Consider the following 27377-nt stretch of genomic DNA (forward strand, 5'->3'; position numbering starts at 1 on the left):
GTAGATGAGGCGCTTAGGGACATGGTTTAGTGGGCATGGTGGTGTTGGGTTGACGGTTGGACTCGATGATCTTAGAGGTCTTTTCCAACCTTAATGACTCTATGATTCTATGATTCTACTTCAGGAAAGCTGGCACACCATGAAACCCATAATTTTACATTTTAAAAATGTTATTTTTTCGTGAGAGTCTGTAGGGAGAGGTTAATATAGAGAATTATGAGATTAATAATTAAATAAATAATATTAATCCTTGCTCTCACATATGTATTTAGGGTTTGCAGTGGAAATACATTTTCAGGAGGAATATAGGGGCAGATGTTGTAGTTTTGCTGATTTATTTGGAGAGTAGCAGAATTCTCCATGTATGATGCTTCTCTACTGCAAACAGTATATGGGTATGTTGCTTTCTAAATGTCTTCTTTATTATATAGCAAGACTTGATATTGTTTCTATTTCTGCAAATATTATTTGTTCCTATGCTTATACATACTTCACTCAAAAACGTAAGCTGTGGCAGAACTGTGTGAAATCACAGATTCCCTTTTGTAAGAATAGTGATGAAGATTTAATTAAAAAAGAAACTATTAGCTATCCTTTTACTCATTGCCTTCTAGTTAGAGTATTATCCATGGTGCAGGTGACCCATACATCCTCTGATTCAGGGCAAAGATTTGAACTACGATCACCTCTTCTGTGAACACGTACTTTATTTGGTACTGTTTCTCTGCCTCTCTGTCCAACTAAAAAGGGAGGACAGAGAGAGTGGAAAAATGTGAGAGGCTGAGAGCACCCGAGCCTTACAGCAAGCTGATGAAGACCAGTCTCTCAGAGGTAGATGACGGTTGAACAGAAACCTATGATTCTCATATTTAAGAACAAGAGGTAAGTTCCCTCTTGGGCCATTTTGGTCATAACTGAGTCATCTCTGCCCATGTGGATGATACTTGCCTATAGAATGGGTTCTTGTCCTATGTGGAAGCAAGAAAAATTAATCACTGTTAGAACTATTACTATAAAATGAAGGATTAGACCTTGCAACCTCCAAAATAAAATGGTGAAAAGCCACTCCCTGAATGATGTAAGAACATGTTGCAAAAAATCATTCTTTCTTTGCCTGAAGTTAGGTAGCTGAACCCATATTTAGGTACCTAAGTAGCAGAAATTTTCACAGTTGATGAAGCAGCATGTGCAGGTGATGTTGACTAAGTGAAAATGAATTAAACTTTTTAACTTAGATATCTGGATAGAATGTTATTATTTTCCTTATTAACAATGACTTCCTAAGAAACTAAACTTAGGTGACTTTAAGCATTTTTTATTTTATTTTTCATTTTTAGTGGAGTAGTAAGTAGAATTAATTTCTTATAAATTTCTTACATTAAAAAGGAAATTTCTTGTTTTGTAATCATGATATAAATTTAAAATAGTCTAGTCTTGGGGTTAAATAGTGGGCATTTACAACTACATATAAAGATGTGTAGAATGTTGTGGAGATGTATCTCGTTTTGAAGAGAAGGAGTTAACAAAGGCACTTGTGTGTATCCTGAAAATATTTCTTCCATTCTCCACTCCATCTGGATGCTAAGCTGGTTGGCATAACATTGGCTAATTCACATCTGGGAGAGATGTAAATAACAGGAAGAAGAGATGAAATGGATAGCATTTCCATCAGACCGTAGTAGAGTATGTTCTCTTCTATACCAGTCCAAACTAGCTGATCATAGCAACACTTATGACTCAGGTCACATGCATATAGTTTTAAAAACTAAAAGCTGTAAAAGAAACTATTTTGAAAGTGATATTCAGTGTTCTGGTTAGTGTTGCAAGACCATGCTGAATAATTGGATGGCAAAGGCCCTGAAATGCAACACAAATCCTCTCTCTACTAACATATGGAAAAGAAGAAAACTGAGTAAATTTGCAGAGGAAATTTTAAAATCTGTTTGCCCAGGTTATTGGGCCACAAATTTATAGGTTCACTGCCCTGGGGACATAGTATTTCCATATCCAATCTGTAGCCCAGGCAATTTCAGATAGGAAAGAAGTGATCTGTGAAACAGACTTAACATAAAAAAGTGTGAAAACAACTTACGTTAAGTAAATATATGTTAGAAAACCTTTTTAGTTTTAGCTGGCTGCTCATTATATTGGTTATTTTTTTTTTGTATAATGCTTTAAAGATTACATATGAACAGAATGCAACTTTACTCAAAAATAGTTAAAAGTAAATCTTGGAACAAAGTTTGATATAGAAAATGTAGTTTCTAGTGTATGGAAATCTTTGGGGAGTTATAATGGATAATAAATTGAAATACATTTAAGCTAGAGTATCTCTTTAAAATCTACTGTTTAGGTATCTTTTTCTACTTGCAACACTGAACTTTTTATAGCATTTCTTTTCTACCCATATTTACAGTGAGGTCTAAATGGCAGTTTTTTTGTAAAAGAAAAAAATGGTTAGTATAAAATAGAACAGAAGAATTCAAGTCCTCCTGAAAACAAAAACTTATTTTTTGTTCTCTCTCTCTCTCTCTCTCGGTAAATGGGCTAATTAGATTTCATTCTTTAAGTTTTCTTTGCTGTCTGGGAAGTTCCATAAATTGGATGGACTTCCTGACCTCGCTGACATAAATGAAAAAGAATTGTTTTCACTTAAATGTGACTGGATTTTACCATTTAGCTTTAAGTTTGAAATGTGAGAGACTTGGCAGTATAGCTTCATTTGGCTTTTCCTCTTTTAGGTTCACACTGTAGTTCCATCCTATGTGCATAAAAGAACAGAACCAAATATAAACAGACCTCTTCCCAGAAAGAATGATGAGAACAATAAAATTTGACTTTTGAAAAGAAAAATAATATTTCATTTCATTGTCATTGCAGTATCTCTTGGAAGATTGAGGCACTTAACTAATGTGCTGAACCAAGTCATAGTCCTGTAGTTCTTAGCTGTGAGCAGTGAAGAACCTGCTACTGCTGGCAAAGAATTGTTTCATCCCCTCATGTTTACTGAGTATATTTTCAGGTCTAGACATCAGAATGCACTGCAAAATGGCTAAAATGTATATAATGTTTTCTAAGTGACATTTTTTCATGGAAGATGTTGCACAACAAAAGGGGTTTGTATGCTGAATAGTGGCCCATGCAGTTTCAGATAGGAAAGAAGTGATCTGTGAAACACTTAAATTTCAGCATACCATTAAAAAGTGTGAAAAGTATATAACAACTTTTACTTACTGATCATTGATAATTCTGGTACATTATTTTTTAATAATTTGATATATTTAAGGTTCAGAAGCTGGAAAGGCTTCTGTAGTAGAATACTAAAGCTAAAATATGTGATGCAAAGCAACAGAAGTTGATTCTCAACAGTTTGTGAGAAAAATCTGTGGAAGTGCAATGGGAAGCTAAAAGCAAATTCACTTTGCTTTTGGGGTTGCCTGTTTCTCCTTCTTTTCTCTAGTGAAAGTTAAAGCTAAAAAGGATAACTCTGAGTCACTCTGATGACAGGATGTTCTTGCTAGCAGAGACCTATATTTTGTGAAGCTCTAATCTTCTTTTCCCTTTCTTCTTGCTTTCCCTGACATTCCTTCTTTTCCATATATCCTCTTCCTTCCAATCTGCTGGGATTGTTCTTATTTATTTGCTTGACAGTTAATGGAAACAGATTTAGGACAGCTGTCTTAAAATTACCATATGAACAGAGATATTAAACATCAGCCTGTGAGTTTTTCTGTCTTAAATATTATTGCTATTTTTTCTGTTGGGTAGAGATTCTCTGTGAACTGTGACAATTTTAGCAATAACTTCATCCCATCAAGAACAGACAAATTTTGTCGCTCTCAGAACACAATTACAATTTTTGGAAATCCATTGGGTTCTATCACATTTCACCTTTTGAAGCTGGTGATACTCCTGCCCAGGAAATATGCAGGAGTTCAGTAAAAAGAATTAAATATGCATAATCAAGACTACTACATACTGACACCTGTTTCAAAAGCACTATCTGACATCAGTGCATAGTTATATGTCAGCTTTATAATTGAATGAAAGATAAAAAAGACTGGAGATACATTTTCATTTGAGATAGTTAAACTAGTGCCAGTCATAACTCTATTGTGACTTATACATGCTAGGTATAACTTCAGTCACTTTAAAATGTTCTGTAAGAACTGCTGAAAAAGACTTTTTAAAAGCATATTGTAGTGCAAAAAAAAAAAAAAGGTTATAAATGTCCTGATAATATTAAAAATCTTGTGTTTAAGAAAAGTAAAGAAATACTAATAACAGTGATTCATATTGTAACTTGATCCTTAAGTGTAACCATAAATTCCAAAATTAGCAAAGTATCCTATCCTGTGCTTTAAATTTCTCTGGAAACACATTAAATCATTTATTTTTCCATTAATAGGACATAATGTTTTATTTTTCAGTTCCCCCTGCAATTACTCTGCTACAGAAATCCTTTAATGCCACTGCAGATCGAGGAGAGGCAATAACTTTGTTCTGCAGAGCCACCGGATCACCTCCACCTGAAATCAGTTGGTATAGGTAAGTTCAGTTGACGTCTGCACATCAGAGCACATTTTTTATGTGTCATAATTTTCTATCACAGTTCATTAAGCTGTGCAACCTTAATTTCTTTAATGAATTTTAAGAGCATTTGCCATCCATTTCTGTTCTAACTTCTAAACCTACATTCATCATTAATAAGTGAATGAACTCACACAAATTCAATTGCACTCAGGTTACCAGCAAGTGAGATAAATGTAAAAAGTAACTAAAATACCGTATTGGCATGATTTCTTCATATTTGAGGGGAAACAAATAAAGCTGAAGCAATGAGTCTATATCTTAAAAACAATGCAAGCAAAAATGTCACAACAACTTTTGCACAGGAATGCATCAGGTAAAAACATATGCAGTTATGCAATAAATAAATATCCAATATAGATCAGCAATACTGATAAAAAAGATAACATTTTCCCCATTTGTAAGAACAGATTCTAACCCTAACTCTCCATTTCAATGAGATTCAGAAGGAGGTATGGCTTTAGACACCCCTAGGATATGGGAATGTTTCATTGAATAAGTTTCAAGTGTATTTTCTGTAATTTTTAAAATTTAATATGTTTTGAAAATGGAATTGCTTTTAAAGTTCATGTGTGGTTTTTGATTATATCAATGACGTATATGTAGTATAGCCATGTTGTTTGGGAACACTTACCATAAAACATTTGTAAAAATTTGAATAGCCATACACTGTATATTCTTTCAATTTTAACAAAGACATGCATCACTCCTGGGATATAAAGTATCTCAGACTCCTCATACCAGTGCACATTTCTATTTTAGACCTGAATAATTTGCATCTACATATATTATTTCAGATTAATTAAAAGGTCACTGCATTTTCAAAATGGACATAGAAGGGATTTCCATCAATTCTTAATGTCCTTTGGAATCTTTGAACAATGTTAGATTCATTTTAAATGTTAGCTTCCTGTGGCTGACACCTTTATCTTAACATACCATAAGTCAAATGTGGATTTAAATTTTTCTCATGTCCAATTTGAATCTCAGGAGATGTAAATAAATAGAATGCAACGTTAATCCTTAATGTGGCTTAGAATTCGAAATTTAGTGAAGAGGAGGAAAAAGAAAAACAAAATATGCAGAACCCAAATTAAAGAACTGATACTGAATTCAAACTAAGGTTGAATATTCTGATTATTTAATGTCTTTGAAGTAATTTTTTAAAATGTATGCCTTATCTGGCAAAACCCTTAAGAGTTGTCTGAAATCTGGTATCCTAAATGGCCTTGTTGTGAGAGAACCAACATTAATGTTTTATATTGTTAAGAAAGAATGCATAAATTTCCACAGTTTGTGGATATCTCTGTTTACAGTTGTGGGTTTTTTTCAATATTTTATAAATATTACAGTATGTACACAGGCTAAGTGTCTTGGAGAGACACTTATCTCTGTCTACTGATCAGAGCTTACTGAAAGATTTTCCTTTGGTTTGCCAGCCCCTGAGGCAACTGACTTTTTTAAACCATTCGTTAAATATCTTTTTAAAGATTTTACAAAAGCTTAACAGGCTTGTGTAGTGAATACTGGATCTTAAATGAGGAAGCTTCTGTTCTGTTCCTATTTCAGGAACTATCTCATGGTGAGGAATGTGCTTATGTGCCTCCCTTCCCTGTTGTGTTTTTTTGTTGGGTTTTTTTTTTCCCTTTCATTGTCTTTTTATTTTGTTTTATTAGGCTATTAATTCTAGACAGCAGAAAATATTCTTGCTTTTTTTATTTGCTGACAGTGAGAGGTTGTAAAGTGGTAGGTGGAAAAGGCCCCTGGTCTCTGTGACAGAATATTATCATTGACATGCAAACAGGGAAAAAAAGATGGGAGGAGCTAAATTATTTTTTTTTTCTGGAGGAAGCAAACTTGATTCTAAATTGTATTCCAGTACTAAATTTCTGCATCAAATTTCTGAAATCTCTGTCCTGAGTTGTTCAGGTCCCTTTTCACTCACATATTGGTAGCCAGTTAAAAGGATTCAGAATCTGCTGATATATTCTCCTTGTCCTTGGACTTCTCTCTCAGATATGTAAAGATAAAGACTTTTGTTTTCTAGAATATTTCAGATTATTTTTCTTTAGAAATTAGACTGAGCATAGGAAAACTAGATCAACATAATCCTTCTTGATTTTGAGAAAAATCTAGAAAGCACTGTTAGTGATAGGAAAGCCTATCAAAACTGATTTATCTGATATTAATATGCATGTCATCCAATGAGAACCTAATTGAATCCGTTTATCAGAATTAATGGCCAAGGTGTCATATTCCCAATTTCATCCTGTTTAGCGTATTTTTTGATGTTGAATGTAAGTTGATATTAGCCTCAGTTTTATGTAAGTGTTTCTTTTTTAATAAACAAGTGAAATTACATCGTGAATTTGATTAAGTGTTAATGCTGATTTTGGAAGGATTATAACCTTTGGTTACAGCAAGTTACAGGAATCATGTGTTCAGTTTTATTCCCAACTGTACCATTTATCTATGTGAGTTCAGTAATTTTATTTAATTTGCCTCAGGTTAACCATTTGTAAAATGGGCATGTGTAATAAAGTGACTTAATGGAAGTCTGTTTTCTGAATACATAACTATGCTAAGGAAAAAAGTCCAGAGAGATGCCAACTACTATAACAGAGAATAATGTTTCCTTGTAAAACATTCAAAAGTATACTGAGTGTTCTGGAGAGCTGAGGAAAAGCTCTGATAAAAAGGGTGGGAATGATTTCTACTCCATTCTGCTGTAGGATTTTTGTTATATTGTATAGAAAGTACATCTGTACCTGTTGCGATGGTTCATCAAGATTTAGGACCTGTTTTATACACAGTTCAGTGTTCTTGTGTCTTTGTTGCCTTTTAAAATGTGCTCTGACACCAGTTATTCTTTCATTCGCGCTACTGAAGTTTCTTTAGCAAGGCCTGCATAATTTGGATCTATCATTGTGTAGTCTTACCTTCCTTACAATCTACTGATATTTTAGTCAATTAAAAAATAAATTCTCTTGATTCTCTTTTCTCTTGTTTCCTTTTCAGTTTCCAGTGAACTGATTTAGCAGGTCAACTTCAGCTAGGGCACAAAAAATGGCTGTATTTTTAAAATCAAATGACGGTACTACTGAGGTGGCTTATATATCCCTCTGTGTTGACTGTAAGCAAGATGCTGGACGAAACAGTAGTTTCAAGCTTTAAACCCTGTAAGACAGTATCTAATGTGATAAAGCTTTAACTATTTACATCAACCCTTTTCATTTCCAGGTGCTGACAATGTTTAAGATTTTGTCAAATTAAAATGGAGGCATCTGAACTAATGTGTCAATCTTTCTCAAAAAAATGCTTTAGTTCACTTACAGATTTGTCAGTTTGAAATACCTAGTCAAGAAGAAAGGTCAGCAAGGTTTAGTTGCTGCTCTATTTAATATGCATATATACTTTGTTGATATTTCATGGACCGAGAGAATCTAATTCTTTCACCACTTAACTGATATCTCTATTGAAGCTGATATTACATTAGTGTAAAGGATTACCTTCAGAGAAGCAATACACTAATAGAATTAAATTAGCCAGGACTGAAAGATAAAGATCCAAATGTACAGGTCACGAACTGGAAATCTTTACTCATGTGAATAGTCCTACTGAAAACATGATTATTGTTTACATCTGTAGAGATAATCTACACGAGTAAAGTTTAGCGGCATCCATCCCCTTATCTTTACTGACAGGACTTAGAATTATCTGACAAAAGAAATAATCCGCTTTTAATGTGTTATTCATGTTTTCCTATTCTCCAATATCAGCATCAATCTGAATCTCTCCTGTTCGCTAGAGGGTCCAGGGAAATGCTCATAATCTCATTTCTGCTTAGAAATTGTCATAGATATAGGTGATGTTTGTGATAGCGGGCATTTGGGAAACTACTTCTGACCCTGAATGTAGACTTTTGTCTCCTAACAGAAATCACTAGCTTTTTTTGTTAAACCACCTATGTGGAAAATTAGACCTTTTCTGTTCTGCAAAACAATTTCTATGATTTGCTTTGGAAAGGAGATGAACGAGTATCACAATAACGTCTTAAAGTGGACAGCTAAGTGGACTGGAGTTATTTATAAAAATGTTACTAAAATGCAAGCTACATAGATGCCAGGGGAATCCTGTTAACGGATATTAATGTTCCCAAGAAAGAAGCAGTATTCTCGCTTTTAGGGAAAATATTATTTTAGAAAATATGAAATATATGTAGTTATCAGCATTATGTGAGCAGAAATAAGTGAAAATCATTGTTGCTCAAATCTTGAAATAAAACTGGATGTCCTAAACTAGGCATATTGAATAGAATAGAATATTTCTGTTATGCATATTGGTTTCATTTTACAAATAGTTTGTTTTCGAGAAGCTGGCATTGTCAGCAGGATTATCAATGCTTATGAAAATCAAGCAATTTTTATGTAGGTGCTTATGAGAAGGGACTGTTGATGATTCAACAGACATAAGATCAAAAGAAGCCTACAGCAAACAAGGCAGAGTGAGAAGAAATAAAAAAAGTTAGAATTACACTGTTGAAAATGAAGCTGTTTTGATAACTGCATGTGTGCCAAGGTGCTCAAATGGACCGGTCAAGCCTCGATCAGCCCTCAGAATTGTTCACAGGTTTTATTATTTCTGTACCATCTGGTCAGAACTCATTCTAACATCTGGAGACATGCCTGCTTACTAAGTTGTGACTAGCCAACAACAACTGAGAGGAAATAATTTGGAAGGGTTCTTTATGTGCCAATAGGCCCTGAAGTAATTTAAAATATTTTTTTATAAGTTGGTACATTGTTACTAATGTGAACTGCAACAGTTACACTTTGAAAACACGCTTTTAAATGTTTCTCACGTACAATATGTATTTGTATAACCGATTTCCTTCTATCCTTCCTTGAGTGTAAACTGTATGTTAGAGTTCACAAGCATTTTTCTAACATTGTCAAGCTTGAATATTTAAGAATAAAGATATTATAGTATTTTTAATACATATATATTTTATAACCTGACAATAAAATTGTGAAGCTGGGATCTTGAACATCAAAATGCAGTTCAGAATGCTTTGTTTGTGTCCAGAGTGTGCACATTCTTATGAAAAAACACTGTGATCCTGCAGAACAATTTTTGTCATGCTAAAATCAACTCCCTTCTATATATACTGCCAATTTATACCGTGTGAGTTAATGCATTTTTGAGGCTAGCATAATCTCTTCCCTCAAAGATTATTTTCAACATATTGATGCTTCCATAGCACATTGTTTCAGATTTTGGAACCTACTGGTTGATTTACACATCATTTTTATTTTTTTTAGAAACGGAAAACTTATTGAAGAAAATGAAAAACATATGGTGAGAGGAAGCAATACAGAACTAACAATAAGAGATATAAAAAATACTGATGCGGGTCCTTATATCTGTAATGCTAAAAACAAAGCAGGAAATGATAAAAAACAGACATTCCTTCAAGTTTTTGGTAAGTACTGCATAGTATATTCCATCCTTCCTTTTTAAATGTAAACAGTAGGGAACTGAGGTTATAATTCACAATTTTCAATGGAACAGTATTCCTGCAAGGTGTCTACTGATGCAGCAAACCACTTTCTTACATTATTTTACAGCTTTTTCCTCCCTGTTGGCTACTTTAACCTTTACACCTGACTTTAATTCTGAAAAGGCTATCTTTGGCATTTGCTTTTCTACTATTCAAATAGAGTACAATGGAGTGTTAAATTGTTAATTCACTGGTTTTCCTTTACAAGTTAGCTTCTTGCAAGAAAACCAAGAGGAGAAAGAGGGGAAAATTATTTGGACTTCTAAGCAGTGCTCTTTTTTTGTAAGACACCATGCAGAGGTGTTCCTGATTTTTTTTAATTTGTTTTTCTTTCTTGATTTTTATTATTTTTAAGTGCATGATTGCAGATGTAGTCACAAAAATATTGTCTGATCTAAGTTTCAAAGGATAAAAGTAATAACATGAAAACTTATTTCTCTTTCTATGCTCTACCACCCAATCTGTGTTCATGATTCTCTCCTTTACATAGAGCTGATAATTTCTTTGAAGTTTTGTATAGCTATAAACTAGTGAGAGTAGGCATCTGTGAGAATGTAGAAAACCTCCCTCAGAATCATTGTGCAGGATCAAGGCTGTAGCTTACTTAAGAAAAACCTACAAAAAAGTAATGTGTTGGGTTTTTTTACACTGTAAAAATGCTTGTAGTAGAGAGAAAGACCATTTATATTTGAACAGCTAAAGCGCATACTTAGAACCATGGGAAATTAAATTTTAAGTCCCAGTTAAAACTAATAGTAATTTATACAAAGTGAAACAGTTCTAACACGAGAGGCTGATCTGGTAACTTGCACTGGAAGTGCTAAACAGCTGGGTTGGATAACGCTGTCATTTGGGATCTGGGAGCCTGAGGCTGAAGCCATGGTGTCAGGTGAACAGGTTAGCTGTGTCTGTGTGCCTTCCACTGTCTTTCCTATTTGGGAAACTATTCATAGCCCTCCATGCTGTGCTGTCCACAGTGCTCCATACTCCAGATGGGTTGCCTAACCATTGGGTTACTTTGTTGTTCTGAGGCGCTTGAAAGTTATTCTCAATTACTCTTCAAAGGAAAGAAGATGAAATACAATTTTAAAATTCATCCCAGCCTCAAGATGTAGAGCATCTTGAAGATTTTTGTGGAGAAACCAAAACATTTTATTCAATTGTATTTCCAAAGTTGAAAAAAAAAAAAAAAATTGAAGGAATAGAAGGGACTTGCTCGTTTTGATGAGAGTTTAGGGAAGTTTCAGGCAGAAATAATTTTGCATGTTATTCGAGTAATTTTAAGTATGGATGAAATTTGTGTAGTTTTTGCCTGAGGCAAGGTAACTTTTTAATGCAAGAAATAGGGAAAGGGAGACACCAGACTAAGAGTAAGTATCTCCTGAATACATTCTTCCATCTTTTAACAACCACTATTCTGGGGACCCCCTGGAAAGCTAAATCCAAATGATTTAATGGATACCATGAGTTTTTTTAATCCATTTTGAACCTACACATCCTTTTTGTTTCCACGACCTCCTAAACTCCTAAATTCCTTAAATGATTTATTTCTTGCATGAAAAATTATTTCTTATGTTTAAGTTTGGAGCCTATTCATTTCTTTGGCTCATAATTATCATTTTAAGAAAGTGAAGAATAATTCTGTATGTTCTTTACATCAAATGTAGTTTTCTGTCTCACTAGATCATTTATTTTCTAAACTGCGAGTTTCCAGTCTATTTCGTATCTGCTACTGTGGGAACCATTATGAATCTCTGAACCACGCATTCCTGTACTTCTCCAGTTATAATCCCCTGCTTGAGAAACGGCAAGGCAAGAAAGGCACACGGGATTCATGCCGTGGGGGGCATTCATGCTGTGGCTGTTCAGCAGCACAGTGCTGCTTCTACTTTGGTCTTGGTGCCTTCTCTCACATTCTGTTTGCCTCTCTGGCTCTCCCTGTGTACTGAACTGGTGTTTCCACAGAACTGTCTGCAGTATCTCCCAAGTCTCTTTCCTGAGTGGTTATAGCTAATTTAGAGCACATCATTGAATATGTATATTTAGAGTTATTTTTCCTGTGTGCTTTACTATTGGATATATTTAAATTAGTTTATAATAATCTGTGTACTGTTAGTTTGACCTTAGGGAATAGTATCATAAATTAAGCCTCTTACCTTATTTATAATCTCTAAAGCTAGTGTGATTTTAGTCTAATATTGCCTTTACGAAGTTCACCTCTACTTTCAGTCTGAAAATGTGGAGCAGGGTTGTTGTATTTTCTCCTACAAAGAACTTTACTTTTTCTTTTGTCTCTTTCACACAGGTTAAACTCCCAGATATACAGATATACAGCCATCAACTTATTATACTTTTTTTCCCCTTAAATGTATTCAAAAAAACTGCAGTCTGAAAATGGCAAGGCAGGTGGCTGTGTATTATAGCTAAATAGCACACAAACAGCCAGTTTGTGTTAAAATGACCTATTAAATTACATTATTCTTTCCCACTCCATTCGCTTGCCTGTCTCACCTACCTGCTATCTTTAATTTTAATTTACAGTGCAAACTCCTTGGGGCAATGATTATTGTTTCTACTGCAACAGGGCTCTGGCAGGGTTGAAACTTGTAATAACAGTAATGTAACCATAATGCAGTAAAGATAACAGTAACATTATAGCATTCAGCATTTAAAATTTCTAGTTCTCTGCACTTTTGAATGAACATGCCAATCTTAGTGCCATCTAACACCTGCATATGTTTAGTTTCCACGTGTGACCTAGATTTTTTTGTTCAACATTTTTTTGTTTCCAGTATCAGTGTTAAAAAAGCTATTTTGTCCTCATATCAAATTCTTACTCTGACAGTTCTTCTGGAACACTAACACATGTGTAGAAACCTATATGCACACACCCTGCTCTCCCCAGTTCTTCATCTTTATTAGTGCTTTTTATCTGTTCTACCGAATAAGACTTAGAAGAGTAAAGAAAGCACTGTTGCCCTCAGAGGATTTCTTACTGATCATGATTTGGTAATCTCTGTCTGTCATCTTGTTATCTGCTATAGTTCTCTCTGTATCATTATCTGTTACTACCTGAAAGATCTCATCCATATTAATGCTTAGGACGTGTGCTAAGATTTTTGATACAAATTCATTTATGTTTAGTCCTTCTGAATGGCTTGAAACCATAGGTGTTCTTCCTTGATTTTTTTAAAAATATTTTTAGTGTTTGTCTCTGCTTGGTAGCTAACTTTTTATATCTTTCACCCATACTATTCAGTTTCATTGTTTTCTTTGATTTGTTTTGTGATGTAATTAGCCATATATATATGTGTGTGTGTGTGTGTTTAGATACAGGTGAATAAACATTTTGAATTATGAAATACCACAATTTTACAGCTGTGGGCACCCCAACAAAAATTTCCAAAATAACATAATAATAAGCAATTGATTTAAGAGCAGTCATGGAAATTCAATCCCTTAAAACATTCCTACATCGTCTTACTTTCTAAGACCTAAACATGTATTTCTTCATCATTATTTCTCCAAAGTGATGGCAGTGGTGTTCTTTTACCTTATAATAAAAAATCTGATCGGGCTAAATGAAACAAAATTAGCTTTACTTAAAGACATATTCATGCTTTATAAGAATAGTACTTATATTCTGAGGACAATTTTTATATCTTCATTTTGTTTGTTCTTTAGTTGCTCATTTCCACTCCTTAATCACTCAAATGTTTGGTTTTGCTCTTCCACAATGCATAAACAACTGAGGTTCTCAACAAGTTTTCTCTCTTCTGTACATATGTCATAGAAAGACACATTTCTATGTCTAGAAATTTCTACTTCTAGAAAGAGAAAAAATATTTTTTCTTTAAGCAGAATTGGTAAAAAAATGGGAAGGAGTTCTAGCATATGTTAATTTGAAGTTCTCTAGGGTATAGGTGTTTTACCTACATAATCAATGAGAGTGTAGTCTGAGCTTATCAAAAATATTTCTTTGGCATTTCAGTAGTTTCTGACAATAGATTTCATGAAAGTCAAATGAGGGAAAAGACCCTTTATAATTATTGTATAGTTTAAGCACATACCATTTTTAGTTTCTAGATGTCTTTTTATGTATAATCTGAATCTTGTATAGCAAGAAGGTTTTTGCAAATGTGTTCAATGTAAGTTTTATTGATTATTGAGAAAAGTATATGCTATTATTCATTTTTTATCTGTCATCAGGCAGATGAGAGGAAATGTAATGGAACTCTCCTGTCTTATCCCTCTTAGATGTGTTCCAAATGTTAAAATTCAAGACATTTAGGTTAATCTAGGCCCTCAAAAGCCATGTGTCTTGGAACCAAAGAGACTGCAGTGAGTCTGATCGGGGTGAGAAGTTCGCTAAATTTTTTCCCTTATTTTCAGGCTTAATGACTGCATGCCTTTTACATTTATAGTGCCTGGAGCACACCTAGTTAATTGGCCTTTGAGCTTAATAAGTAGAATAATATGTGTTTTCATTTGTTTTTTGTTTTTTTTTTTTTTCCCCATAAGATACTATTCAATACATATATGGAAGCTCTTTCTTTAAATTCACTGTTATATCTAGAAAGGGAATCCCATGGGCCTGTGTATGGAACTATCTGTGCCTGCTCATCCCAGATATTATGAAGTATACCAATTGCAGCTTCACAAAGTGCAATTCATCAATTAAAGTTGTGTGGGAATGGGAGTCTCACTAACGGACATTCCTGAGTTTGATTTTAATGAGCAAACACTGCACCACCTGGCATGACAAGGCACTTAAGCAGTAAATAACGGAGAAAGGAATGTGCAGTTGAAAGGAGAAAAACAAGATAAAGACCATGAAGGCATTTCGCATGATCAGAAAGAACGGGCCAATCTGCTAGAGCATAGATGCGCGTGAACACAAGGCTGTAACCTATCTGCAAGCTGCAGGTAGCACGTGTCCATAGTAGTTAACTATATAAGCCCTGTTATAAGTGTAAATAAAGGAGAATGACCATACTCATATTGAGATCTGTCATTACTCCGGAATCGCAACTCCCGCTCCGTCGTCGACACTGAACAAAGGGAAACTCCGACAAAGTTGTAGTGTGAAAAGTTCATACATTTTCTGTATTCCTTCTTCCTCCCTCTTACCTCCTTACCTGTTTGGAACACCTCTAATTTTTAAAATAAAAACAATGCAATCTATAAAGGCAGTGATGCCAGTTCTCTCAGAAGACAAGTCTTAAATCCCTTGGAGTGTGAAGTAGTAATACCGTTTTAACATGCACAAAGACTCAGGTTTGTCATACACTAAATCAAGTCAACACTTCATACTGGCGTGTGTGTGAATCCTTATTATGTCAGGCATCAAGTTTCAGGAATCTGTTTCTTAGATATTTCTTTGTTGGACTCCAGCTTTTTTACTAAATTCAAATTGTACCAGCAGTTTCCAGAAGGATGGGGTTGCAGTTTTTCTACCTGATACAAAGTATGATTCCTCATGTGCTATATTCATCAAGAGATCCTATCAGGCAGCGATACAGACATATACTAAGCCTCTCGCCAGTAAATCCATGTTTGTATTAATAACAAGCTGTTTAAAGAAGTTCTATTCATGAGATATAATCAGGACTATCTCAAGCTTTATATATGTGTTGCTTCCCAAGTCTGATGAACCTCTTCTGTCAAAGATAAGAGTAGAACTCTGTGAATTCAATAAATTGTGTACCTTTTTCAAGAAATCAGTTGTAAGCAACCAATAACAAATCTAGAACCTCAGATTGCTATCCAAGTTCTTCTTAAGCTTTTTGGGGAGGCTGTAAGGTACACAGCAATGAGCTTAAATTTTCTGTTAAAAAGGTATTGCCTTTGTCCGAGGCAAATCCAGAAGAGACCACGGAAGGAATCTGAAAGAAACTTGTTTATTGAGGAAGTGTTAGGGAACTTAACATCAACCTTCTCTGCTCAGAGAGCAAACTTTCCAACCAGTAAATGTTATTCCTTTATTTGGCAGTACCACTCTGTTAATATTTTAAAAATGCATGTCTAGTAATAAGCATTCCTTTTCCTTCCAAATAAAATAATGTTAATGAAGCTTAAGCATAACTCCTTTCTATATTAAAGCCTTCTTTCATTTCAGTCAGGTCATTCAGTTTACAATTGTTTAAGTACCTTATAATACAAATATTTTAATATTTTTGACTGAAGAAACCAGCAAAGACCTGGAGGCTTCCTGGATTGACATTTCAAGACCCTGTATTTTCATTTGTTTCATATTTGCTAGAGTACAGCAAGCAAATACTAATTCAATTTGAGAATGACCTTGTCAATTTAAAAAGAACAGTTAAGGAATTGGGCGGGGGGGGGAACAAACCCTGTTTCAGTATTTCTGTGAATACTAGTTTTGGCATTCTCAAATAAATATTGATATTTACATGTACACAAAAGTATTCTAATATTTTCCAATGTCCAAAATGTAAAAAAAAGTAATCAAACAGTATAAAAACTTCTAGTCAATAGCAAGTTATGACTTGTGACCTACGAAAATGAAGCAATTAAATAATATCCCCCATTTGAGCTCTCTTCTTCTTCCTCATAATAACTGTCAGCTAGATATATTTGATGATTAATCAGTGCTTATTCCTTTAAATGTCAGCTGCTCATGTCTAAAATGTCAAGCTAAAACTTTTTGTCTTGTGATCCATTTGAAGAAAGCCTTAAAGAAATTAAGAATATAAGTCTAAGATTAAAAATTAAAGAGTATTAGTTATATGTTTAAGAACATGCATTATCTTGAGATCATATTGTCTGTCATGTCCAGATGGGGAAATCCTCTTGTTCTGATGGAAATAATGTAATTCCAAATTTTGCAAATTTCTGACATAAAAAAATAATATGTATGATGCTTTTTTTTATTAATGATATATCTGCCATAGCTCTTTCCTTGTTTCTGGGGATGATTTTATATCAAAGGAAAGAAAGGAAAGAACAGATTATATTGTAGCCAGGAGACATGGCTATAGAAATATCTGAATTACCCAAGGTAGAATATTTCATAGGCACTTGGATGATCCTGAAAGTGAGAGTAATAACTGAAGTTATTTTGAAGTTTAACTTGGTTATCTTTTATGTCAAATTCTTTTTTTGTAGTTCTTTCAAATGACATCCCTTGTTGTACTATTGAGGGGTTTCAGCTTTTCTCAGCCAAATTGATGTCCTGCCGTAATACTTTTGCTTACTACCTTCTACTGCATCCAATAAAGCAGGATCCAGTTGACATTTCAAGAGCCCCAGCTCATGCAGGGTATTTTCTTTCTGCACACAATGTCACTCACCGTAGATTGTATCTTAATGAAGCAGGATATTAGTGCAGTGCTTTGTTAGGTAAAATATGACCTGTTTTTCATCTCTATGCAGTAAACACACAATAGATTATTTGTAATAGTCAAGGGTGAACAGACAGTAGACAAGCAACAGAAGGAGTATGGAGATAAGGAATGAGAAATGAGACCAAGAATGGTGTGGTGGAAATGCATAAAAGAGAGGTAGGTGTTGTGTCCGGATATAGCAAGTTTGAACCTGGTCTTTTTTTTTTTTTTTTGGTACTGCTTAATGCAGCATCTGTGAGACAATGGTCATAAATGAAATAGTGGTCATAAAATGAAAAAGGAGACTAGACATAAGGAAAACATTCTTCACCGTGAGACAGTCAGGCACTGCAACAGGCTGGTGAGAAAGGCTGTGTAGTCACTGTTCTTGGCATTTTTCAAGATAGTGCTCAACACATCCCTGAGCAATCTGGTCTGAACAGGGTCTGTTGACCCTGTGTTGGTGAGGAGGTTAATCAACATGACCTGCTGAAGTCTTTTCCAACCTGAATGATTCTCTTTCCCCTTTTTGATCCACTAACATAAGCCAATATTACTTTTCTATGTAGCATATACTTTTGTAACCCTGTTAGAAAACAGGTTACCTCTCTGTTTATTTTCTGCTTCATGGAATATACTATAGTAGGGCTTCCTCAAAAGCAAAACTCAGAAAAAGTACACAGAAAATATATTATTTTCAACAAATGTCCTTAATGTTTACAAAGTCACTGTTAAGAGATGCAAAAATTAAATTTACTCATGTAACCTTAATTCACTGGTTTGGGGTGAATCATATTCTTATTACATGATTTCATGCTAGGTTTTCCAGTGGGATGAGTGTCTTATTCAATGTGTAAAGTGGATAGGTTCAGAGAAACTTATTAACGGTTATATATGAGTGAGTATATTGGGCCAAAACATTTTTTATGAAGATGTTTGAATGCCGTGAAAGAGAGTAACATTCTATGCATAGTTCTACAACAGAGTTCTTGTATGATATTGTACAGATAAGTCCTCTAAATAAAAGTGTTCATGTGTAACCAGAAATTGTATTGCACATGTAAATAACCTGACAGGGTACAGTATAGACTGAGAGCTGGAGCTGCTGTGTACTTGTGGCTATAAAGTGGAATGATTTGAAGAATACAAACAATATCTGGAATTTTTAAATTGTATTTTACCACCTATTTACTCAGTAAGTAAGGATGAATAGCTTTGTATCAGAGGACTTTTCAGTTCTTAACAGTGTTTAACTGGTCTTTAACTGGTATTCTTAACCAGTACAATATTTTTGTTATGAGGAGATTTTGTTAATTCAGTAATTTGTGTAAGGCAGATATTTCTAAAGATCAAAGTCCAACAATAATTAATGCATTAAAAAGATACTCCACAGTCTCCTGGGCAGCTTGTTCTGGTGTTTAGTCACCCTCTCAGTAAAAAAGGTTTTTCCTCTTCTTAAATGGAATTTCCTGTGTTTCAATTTGTGTCCATTGCCTCTTGTCCTGTCACTGGGCACCATTGAGAAGATTCTGGCTCTGTCTGTACTCACCTCTATCAGGTATTTATACACATGGCAGGATCCCCCAGAGCCTTCTCTACTCAAGGGCACATTGCTGGCTCATGGTAAACTTCTTGTTCACCAGGACCCCCTGGGTTTTCTCTGCAGAGCTGCTTTCCAGCCAGTTGGCCCCAAGCCTGCACTGGTGTATGGAGTTATTCCTGCCCAGGTGGAGGAGGAGGCCCCAAGCCTGCACTGGTGCATGGAGTTATTCCTGCCCAGGTGGAGGAGGATCATGGAAATTTTGGATCTTTGCTTCATTCCTGAAGTGCCAGAGAGCAGCGAGGGCTAGCTGGTCCCTACGGGACAGCGATCCAGGAGCAAAGCACATGAACACAGCAACCAGGGCAGCGGCATTATCAGTCAGGACTCATCCAACACTACCCCAGAGGTGGAGCAGGCAGCCCTGGGGGTGTCAGCCGTGCTGAGCCAGGAGTCCAGGTCATCAGACATACAGAAATGGTTGTGCAATTTGAAGTCAGAAAAGTTGATTGCTCTTATAGACAGTAATGTTAAACCTTTAGTTATTCCTAACAAACACAAATGTGCTTAAAAAAAAAAAGTGGTTTAAAAGATAGATTTTGACATGACATTCTTTGTGCAGGATGAGTAATGTAATTTGTATTTTTAACAGTACAGCCTCAAATAATACAACTTAAAAATGAAACCACGTTTGAGAATGGGAAAGCCACCCTCATCTGTGAAGCAGAAGGAGAACCTATCCCAGAGATTACTTGGAAAAGGGCCATTGATGGAATAACTTTCTCTGAAGGTGACAAGGTAAATCAGCCTTTAATGTCTAAAATATCTAAATATGTATTGTCTGGCTAATCTTCTTTTCATAAGCAGAAAATTAATTTAGAGAGAGATTAATTCTAGATTCCTCTGGAATTGGAAGGAATTGCTACTTTCCAAGGTAATGAGAGACATAGAGATTCTAAATTTTAAATTAAAAGAAAAAACAAAGAAAAAAGCAATTAAAGTGCTGAAAGGTAATTCACCTCATCAGACCTAAATTTTCATACATAATCCCTACTAAGGGTTTCAATTTCGTCTTGATCACAATGGCTGCCCATAGCCCTTCTTGACTATATTTGAACTCCGTCCAGCATTTCTCAAAATGCAGTAAAGCTTATAGAAATCTGAAATAAAAAATTCTGAATACCTTGGAGTTCTTTATTTCCCACTTCTGATGGGTTTTTTTTTTTCCTATTTTTCTCTTTTCTTATAGTTTTCCTCACACAGAGCAAGTGGTCTATAACTACAAGTTGAGCCCATTTTCCCATTTTGTTTTCCCATTTTCATGTTTTATTACAAAAGTAAGTTGAGTAGAGAAAGATTACAGTATGACAATGAAGAAAGTCAGTTACTGTGGGAACAAGAGCTGTAATTAGATGGAATGGTGAAAGCAAAAGGGAACGGTGTAATGTTATTCCTAACCATGCAGATAACAAGCTGTTTCTACAGACCTCTTTTTCTTTTTCCTTTTTTTAAAATAATTTTCTTTTAGTATTTGAACAAGTATTTTCTTCTTAATTTTCTTACATAAATTACAGAATTTCTCTGTGCTGGTCAAAGTATGAGATACCATCTTTCTGGCTGGCTGATTCAGATTTTTTACTCCAGATAATCAAATAGCGAAATAGACAGTCTTCTTGCAGATGTTTGCGTATTCATAGCTCTTGCTTAAAAAAACAGTTGACAAACCTATGCAGCAGTCATGCCAATGAGGCAATTTGGTACATAATAAGTCACTCAGTTTATAGGGGAATTAGGTACATAATAAGTCACTCAGTTTATAGGGAATTGCGATATATTAAGGAATTATGTACTTCCATTATTTGTGTTCTGAAGGAGAATGTCTGCTCTGGTCTGGTCTACCCTCTGACTTGACCTTCCCTGGAATTGAGGCAGTTTATGTGAGGCTATGTCTACCGTTTTCCTGCTCTGTGATTTCCATTTTGGAGCAACATAATAGTATTTATATCATATTTCTTCTAAAAGTTTTTCATTAAAACAAAACAGTTTGTCTCCTGCTTAAATACTTCAAGTCAAAGGTCATCTTTCTGACCCACAAAGACTAGCTTGTTTCAAAGGTAACAAGTGTAGCCTTTCACTTATGTTTGGAACGTTCCTAAAATAACTTTGTTATATCTGAAATTGAAAATGAAAGCAAATTGCAGAAACAAGCTATAAAATATTGGTGCAGTTGAAACCTGAAATTTATCCAGTGCTTATATAGGACAGTATTACAATCTTAATTCAAACTGCAGATGGTTAAACTATCTAGACGTGTTACTGTAGCATTTTTTGAACTGTGGTTCAACTGAATAATACTGACAACCAAACTAAAACCTATATTCAGTTTCTACTAGTGTGCTGACATCCTGTATGTGGAAGATAAAAAGAATGAGAATAAATGCAGTTATATGGTTTCCTTTTGTTCTTGCCAGTGAAAGAACTCTGTGTGTATTGCTCATGGGAGAGTTTTTGCTGAATGTTGAATAAATGTTCTGAAATACTGTATATGTCCTTGAGCTCTAAAATATGCTGCTGCATTTGCCCTGTGGTCCTCCAGCTCTACGGTGCCAAAGCCTTGGCTTGTGCTTTCCTACCAAATTAGGTGAATAGGGAACAAAACTGGCAGTGATTAAATTATTGAATAATTGTTGAATAATACAGCGATGTTTTGCACACAGAAAGAGAAAAGGTGAATTGAAGAAAATGGGGGGGGGCATGTCGTAACATAGTCTTAAATTGAAATTATTACTTATATGTGATAACTTTTGAAGTAACGTTCAATCACCAGACATACTTGCATAAATATAAAAATTGTCATCTACATTCAGACAATTCATCTTTTGAATTTTTTACCAGTTTTAAAATATTTTTTGGTATAGACTGCACTTTATCCAACATTTTGGTGAATTAAGAATATCTTTAGGGGATGATTTTTTTCCATAGAAGATGGAAGAACTACTCTAACTGTAATATTAACATGCTGATGATTAAAAAACACAGAAAATCAATTATACTTTTCCTACTTTTAGTATGCAGCTCCTCAATCATGTTATTGTTGTTTTGCTAAAATGCAAGCATACCTTGTATGGATAAGGAAGAAGGCTGAATGTGAGATCATTCTTAGGCTGCATGGATTCAAAATGTGTTCTTTCAAATGATAGATAGATCTTTTAACCAGGACATAGGCTTTTCTGAGTTTTGAAATTATGATGTCTAAAAGAATGGAAAATATGCACCAAAGTCATAGATCAAAGAAATAACCCTACTAGGCTTAAGGAGGATAATGTTAATGAGTAAGAAGTCCATAATTATCTCTTAGGAAAATATAGCTTTGATAAAGGATTTTCAATACATCAGAAGTGTGTATTTGAAAGTTGCAGCCAAATGAGTTCAAACCAGAAGCAAAGAAGCCTTTTCGTCTCTCCTTTTATCACTTAGCCTTTGGAACAATCTACCACACAGTGTGTGGTCCCTCTTTCATGGAGAATTTGAAATAAAGGTGTCTTTCCCCTTCCTCTGACCTCTCTTGAAAGTTTAAATGGAAAGTTTTCCAGGAGGTCACATTAGATGACCTCTGTAATCCTTTTATGGCTTTATAACTCATACATACATGAGAGTGAGTAAGCCTGAGTAAATGAATGTGGCAGAAGGTGTTTGGCTCACCCTTAAAGAACTGAAAATGGAAATGGAGCTTTAGTCCAAGACAGAGCTTCATCTGCTGTTGCAGTGTCAAGCCAAAACTCTCTGCTTGGTGCATGTACTCTGCCTCTGCGCTTCTAGTCCCCGACTCCCCAGCATTGCACGTCCTTTCACTAACGTGCCAACCTGGCCATGACCCTTTCAGCTGTGATTCAAAATGTCACGTTCCTACAGACCTCTGTGCATCCAGCAGGCCTGGCCCTTTTCCCAGTAAAAAGAGGAGGCAGGGGAAGAGTTGCTTTTTGTAGAAGAGAAGGAAGGATAGTGATTGGATTTGATTTGCTGTAATCACTTATAAAATGGATTTTGGACATGCACACACATATCTACACACATCCCTGAAGGGGAGCATATCCTGATTCTCTGATACAAAAATGTCATTGATTCCTGTGCATACTGCAGAAGCGTGAGGGCAGAGTTTCGTGCTCTACTTTCCTAGTATCTGATTCTAGCAGAAATATGAAAGCTGAGCAATGTTGTTTGTAATTACCATTTCAAGCTCTGTTTTGGAATACAAATGACAATAACAGATGGGGCTTGATAGGAGATAGTAGCTCCACTGTATGCATGTGTCCAAAGAGGCAATCTTTGCCCTGAAGAATTTATGATCTAAACATGTAAAATGAATGAAAGAAGAAGTCAGTGCAGGGAGGTCACAGTCCAGTATCTGATACTCAGTTTTCATAATGGCTCATGTGTGGGGTAACTGGTTAACAACAAAACAAAAGAATGAGAATTTGCAACTTGGGTGTTGGATTTAAGATTTATGAAATGATACTGTATTTTTTTATATATTTGATACAGATTCACCAGATGTTTTTTGAATAGCTTACACTATTCTTCTTGTATCCACAAGTAAAAAAAATCTCTGATGTTTAACTTTATAATGAAGACTACAGAGATAGCTTGAGTTCCGCATCCTTCCATCTACCTACCATTGCAATAATAATCTGGGTGCCCCCGTGAAATTTCCTATGACATTGTTTCTAAATATTGCAGAGCTCAGACCAATAATTAAATTATTTTCCAAGTTTGAATTCACTTTATACTGGCATGCAAATCATAACTATTTGGAGCTTGTAGAGTTTTTCATAGTTTTCATGATCAGGCAATAGGCAAAGGTAAAGGATTTGGGGTTTGTTTTGTCTTTTTCTTTGAAAGGTCAACTCTGCTTTTCCCCCAAGACTCTTAACTCCACTTCAGCTATTACAAATGTTAATAAAAAGAATCTGAAAATTTTTTGACTCCCTATATATGCTATTGTCACTGCACAAAAAGAAGCAGTGTTACAGGGTCAGCGAATTGTGTTGCCTTTCTTTTGAGATAGTAATGAGAGCTCTGTTACATTCTTGCTCATCAAGGATCAGCTCTTTATTTGAAATGAATCACCCCAAAAGAGGAAACACAGATGTACCTAGGGTATTTTAATTGATTCCAGGAGATTTCTTTCTTTTTCTGAGCTGTACAAACCCTAGTCTTTGTAAATTAATCTCAGGAACTTTTCTCCTTTGAATAGTTGGAAAAATGTAAAGGGCAAGTCTCCTTGCCGTATTGAAGAAAATTGTTATAAACTTTTTCACCTGCATGTTGTGTGAACAGCTTCTACTTACAATGTCATAGAATATTTTTGGTGTTATAATATTAGCACAGGCCTGCAGGCCAGAACAGTTTATGTAGCCAGCTGCAATTGTGTTTGATTATGCAATTGAGACACTCTGCAAACAATTCAATCAGGCATCAAAGATTTTTTTATTTTGTTTTTAACCCTAAAATGAATCATGGTGGGCTTCACACGTTAAGGCTATGAAATAGAAGAGTAAGAATATTGTCACTGAAAGAAGAAGGTAAATAAATGGACTTGAGAGTGAGTAGAAAGCAGGAGGGTGGCCTTTAACGTTAGGTAATTAGTGCTGTTGAGAATATACAGATTTATACCCTGTGACATATGCAAAACATGGAGCACATATGAGCACTGAATAGTATGCTCTCAACAGTCATCTGATCCATAGAAATCTGTGAATGTTTTGGGGCTCCTTCATCTTCTCTATGGCATGTTCAGCTACACTAACATGGAGCTGGGACAAACTCTTCAGTTAACTAGAAGGAGCCAAAAGTAGAGTGTATGGTTTTTGGGAGGTGACAGTATTTTAGTAGGAATTTGGATTTTAGTAGGAATAGGATTTTGGAGGGGTACGATTGTATGCAGTTAGAAATAAAGAGCAGCTTTCCTGGGTGAGCTGAGGAAGCATTACAGTAGGAAAGCTGCAAGCCAATGTGTATATTTCAAAGTCCTTAAGCAACCAAATCACTCATCTGAGTTCCATACAGTCCTTTAGGTAACAATATCTGCAGTGATGTGTAAATGAAGCCAAAACTGAAGCCAGAAATTATTTCGATGTACCATAGCCTCTTCTTCCCCAGTGAAGGCTTTGTTGGTAGTTATATTGACAACTCAATACTAAATCTCAGCCACATGGCCAGAGGGCCCTTCAGATTTGTTCCTCTTTTAGGAGAGAAATAAATGCTCTGTTACCCAGAGTAGACCCAAATGGCTTTACATACGCACATCCATATATGTATTCATGTTGTGTGGATGACTGTATTAGTATTACACTAGCTCAGAATTCATAGAATCATAGAACCATTGAGGTTGGAAAAGACCTCTAAGATCATCGAGTCCAACCCCCAACCCAACACCACCACCCACTGAACCATGTCCCTAAGTGCCTCATCTACTCATCTTTTAAATACTTCCAGGGATGGGGACTCAACCACTTCCCTGGGCAGCCTCTTCCAATCTTTAACCACTCTTTCAGTAAAGAAATTTTTCCTCATGTCCAATCTAAACCTCCCCTGGTGCAACTTGAGGCCATTTCCTCTCGTCCTATCACTAGTTACTTGGGAGAAGAGACCGACACCCACCTCGCTACAACCTCCTTTCAGGTAGTTGTAGAGAGCCATAAGGTCTCCCCTGAGCCTCCTTTTCTCCAGGCTAAACAACCCCAGTTCCGTCAGCCGCTCCTCATAAGACTTGTTCTCCAGACCCCTCACCAGCCTCGTTGCCCTTCTCTGGACACGCTCCAGCACCTCAACATCCTTCTTGTAGTGAGGGGCCCAAAACTGAACACAGTATTCGAGGTGCGGCCTCACCAGTGCCGAGTACAGGGGCACCATCACTTCCCTCCTCCTGCTGGCCACACTATTTCTGATACAGGCCAGGATGCCATCGGCCTTCTTGGCCGCCTGGGCACACTGCCGGCTCATGTTCAGCTGGCTGTCGACCAACACCCAAATTCTCTCACTTCTGCAATTTTTTTTCCTTTCAGTAAAACTTTAAGTCACTTTCCACTGGGACAGAATTAAGTAAGCAGAGTCAAAGTTGTTGATTCTTTAAAGATGACAAAAAGCCAAGAAAATGTAAAATTTAATACCTCTTCTGTATTAAAAGCTTAAACAACCTAGGGAAAGAAAGATGTTTGTTTAAGAACATCACTAATTTAATCGTTTAACATGATACCTGTAACATGATACATGTAAACTTAAATTAAGTACAAAGTTTTTATCCATTCTGTAAATGGATAATCCTATTTCTACCTAATTTATATTTCAAACTTAAAAATTGTCTCCCATTTAATCCATTTGTTTATGTACTACCTATGCACCAAGTAGATATTTTTGGGTACTTTCTGTGGGTTGTGTTGCTGCATTTACTGGCTGAAATAAAGCCATACAAGCTTGGAAATGGCATTTCTTTCCCTTCCAATGTTAGCTTTTTCCATTTAGTCATCAGTGATGATATTCTGTCTGTTACACTAAAGAAGACTGGCAAATTATCAGGGAACTTTTTATGGACCAGCATTTCCTACGATACCGGTGCAGCTTGGACTTGAATATTCATTTATTCCTTCCACTGCACAAAAGATCATTTCATGTTGTATTATCTGCTAACGGTTTAATAACTTTCAAATAGCTGTTACTTGTCTGATGAAATAGAGATCTTGCATCTGATGATACATTAAGCGAAACAGCCACACATTATAGACTGGAGTCATTTGGTAGCGTTCACTGATGTACTATAGGACATTCTCCAGAGACTTCGGAAATGTTACGTTTTCTAGGTAGCGTGGAAGCTCGTAGGAAATGAGCACGATCAATGGCACAATCAGCAGCGGAATGCTGGCAAAATGTATTTTACACTATTAAAACCTGTCAGTAATTTTCCTGACCTGAAAGGCAGTTTGAATACCCTTCTATATTAGGAGAAAATAAGTATTTAGACTTTTGGCAAAACCAGGATGAAAGCAAGTGGCCTGGATTCTATTTTTCAATCTGTTGTTTGTTTTGTTTAACAAATTATCTGAACTGTGTAATAATTAGTTCTTAATAATTTGTTAATGTCCTTAGTATGCTGTTAAAAGAACACATTATCCTACCACATTTTCACTGTACCATCTCCCTGTGTGCGTCTACTCATACACTATCTTCCTATTAATACCAGTTCTCAGATTTCAAACACAGTCAAGTTATGGCAGTTTAACATGACAGTGCTGATGGACCAGTGTATGTCCATCATTCGTGATAGTTAGGAGGCAGTGCAACTTAA

At 35.5% G+C, this 27377-nt stretch overlaps 1 protein-coding gene across 1 annotated transcript in view; it reads left to right on the forward strand.

The window, feature by feature from the left end:
* NCAM2 (neural cell adhesion molecule 2) overlaps window positions 1–27377 on the forward strand; it is a 156168-nt gene that overhangs the window by 15296 nt on the left and 113495 nt on the right. Inside the window, exons 6-8 of the mRNA XM_009283059.1 lie at window positions 4431–4548; window positions 9912–10072; window positions 19689–19834. Of these exons, the coding sequence (XP_009281334.1) occupies window positions 4431–4548; window positions 9912–10072; window positions 19689–19834 (425 nt within the window). The remainder of the gene's footprint in view (window positions 1–4430; window positions 4549–9911; window positions 10073–19688; window positions 19835–27377) is intronic.

This window comes from Aptenodytes forsteri, unplaced genomic scaffold, assembly GCF_000699145.1.
Source record: "Aptenodytes forsteri isolate BGI_AS27 unplaced genomic scaffold, ASM69914v1 Scaffold2, whole genome shotgun sequence".
Classification (NCBI taxonomy): domain Eukaryota; kingdom Metazoa; phylum Chordata; class Aves; order Sphenisciformes; family Spheniscidae; genus Aptenodytes; species Aptenodytes forsteri.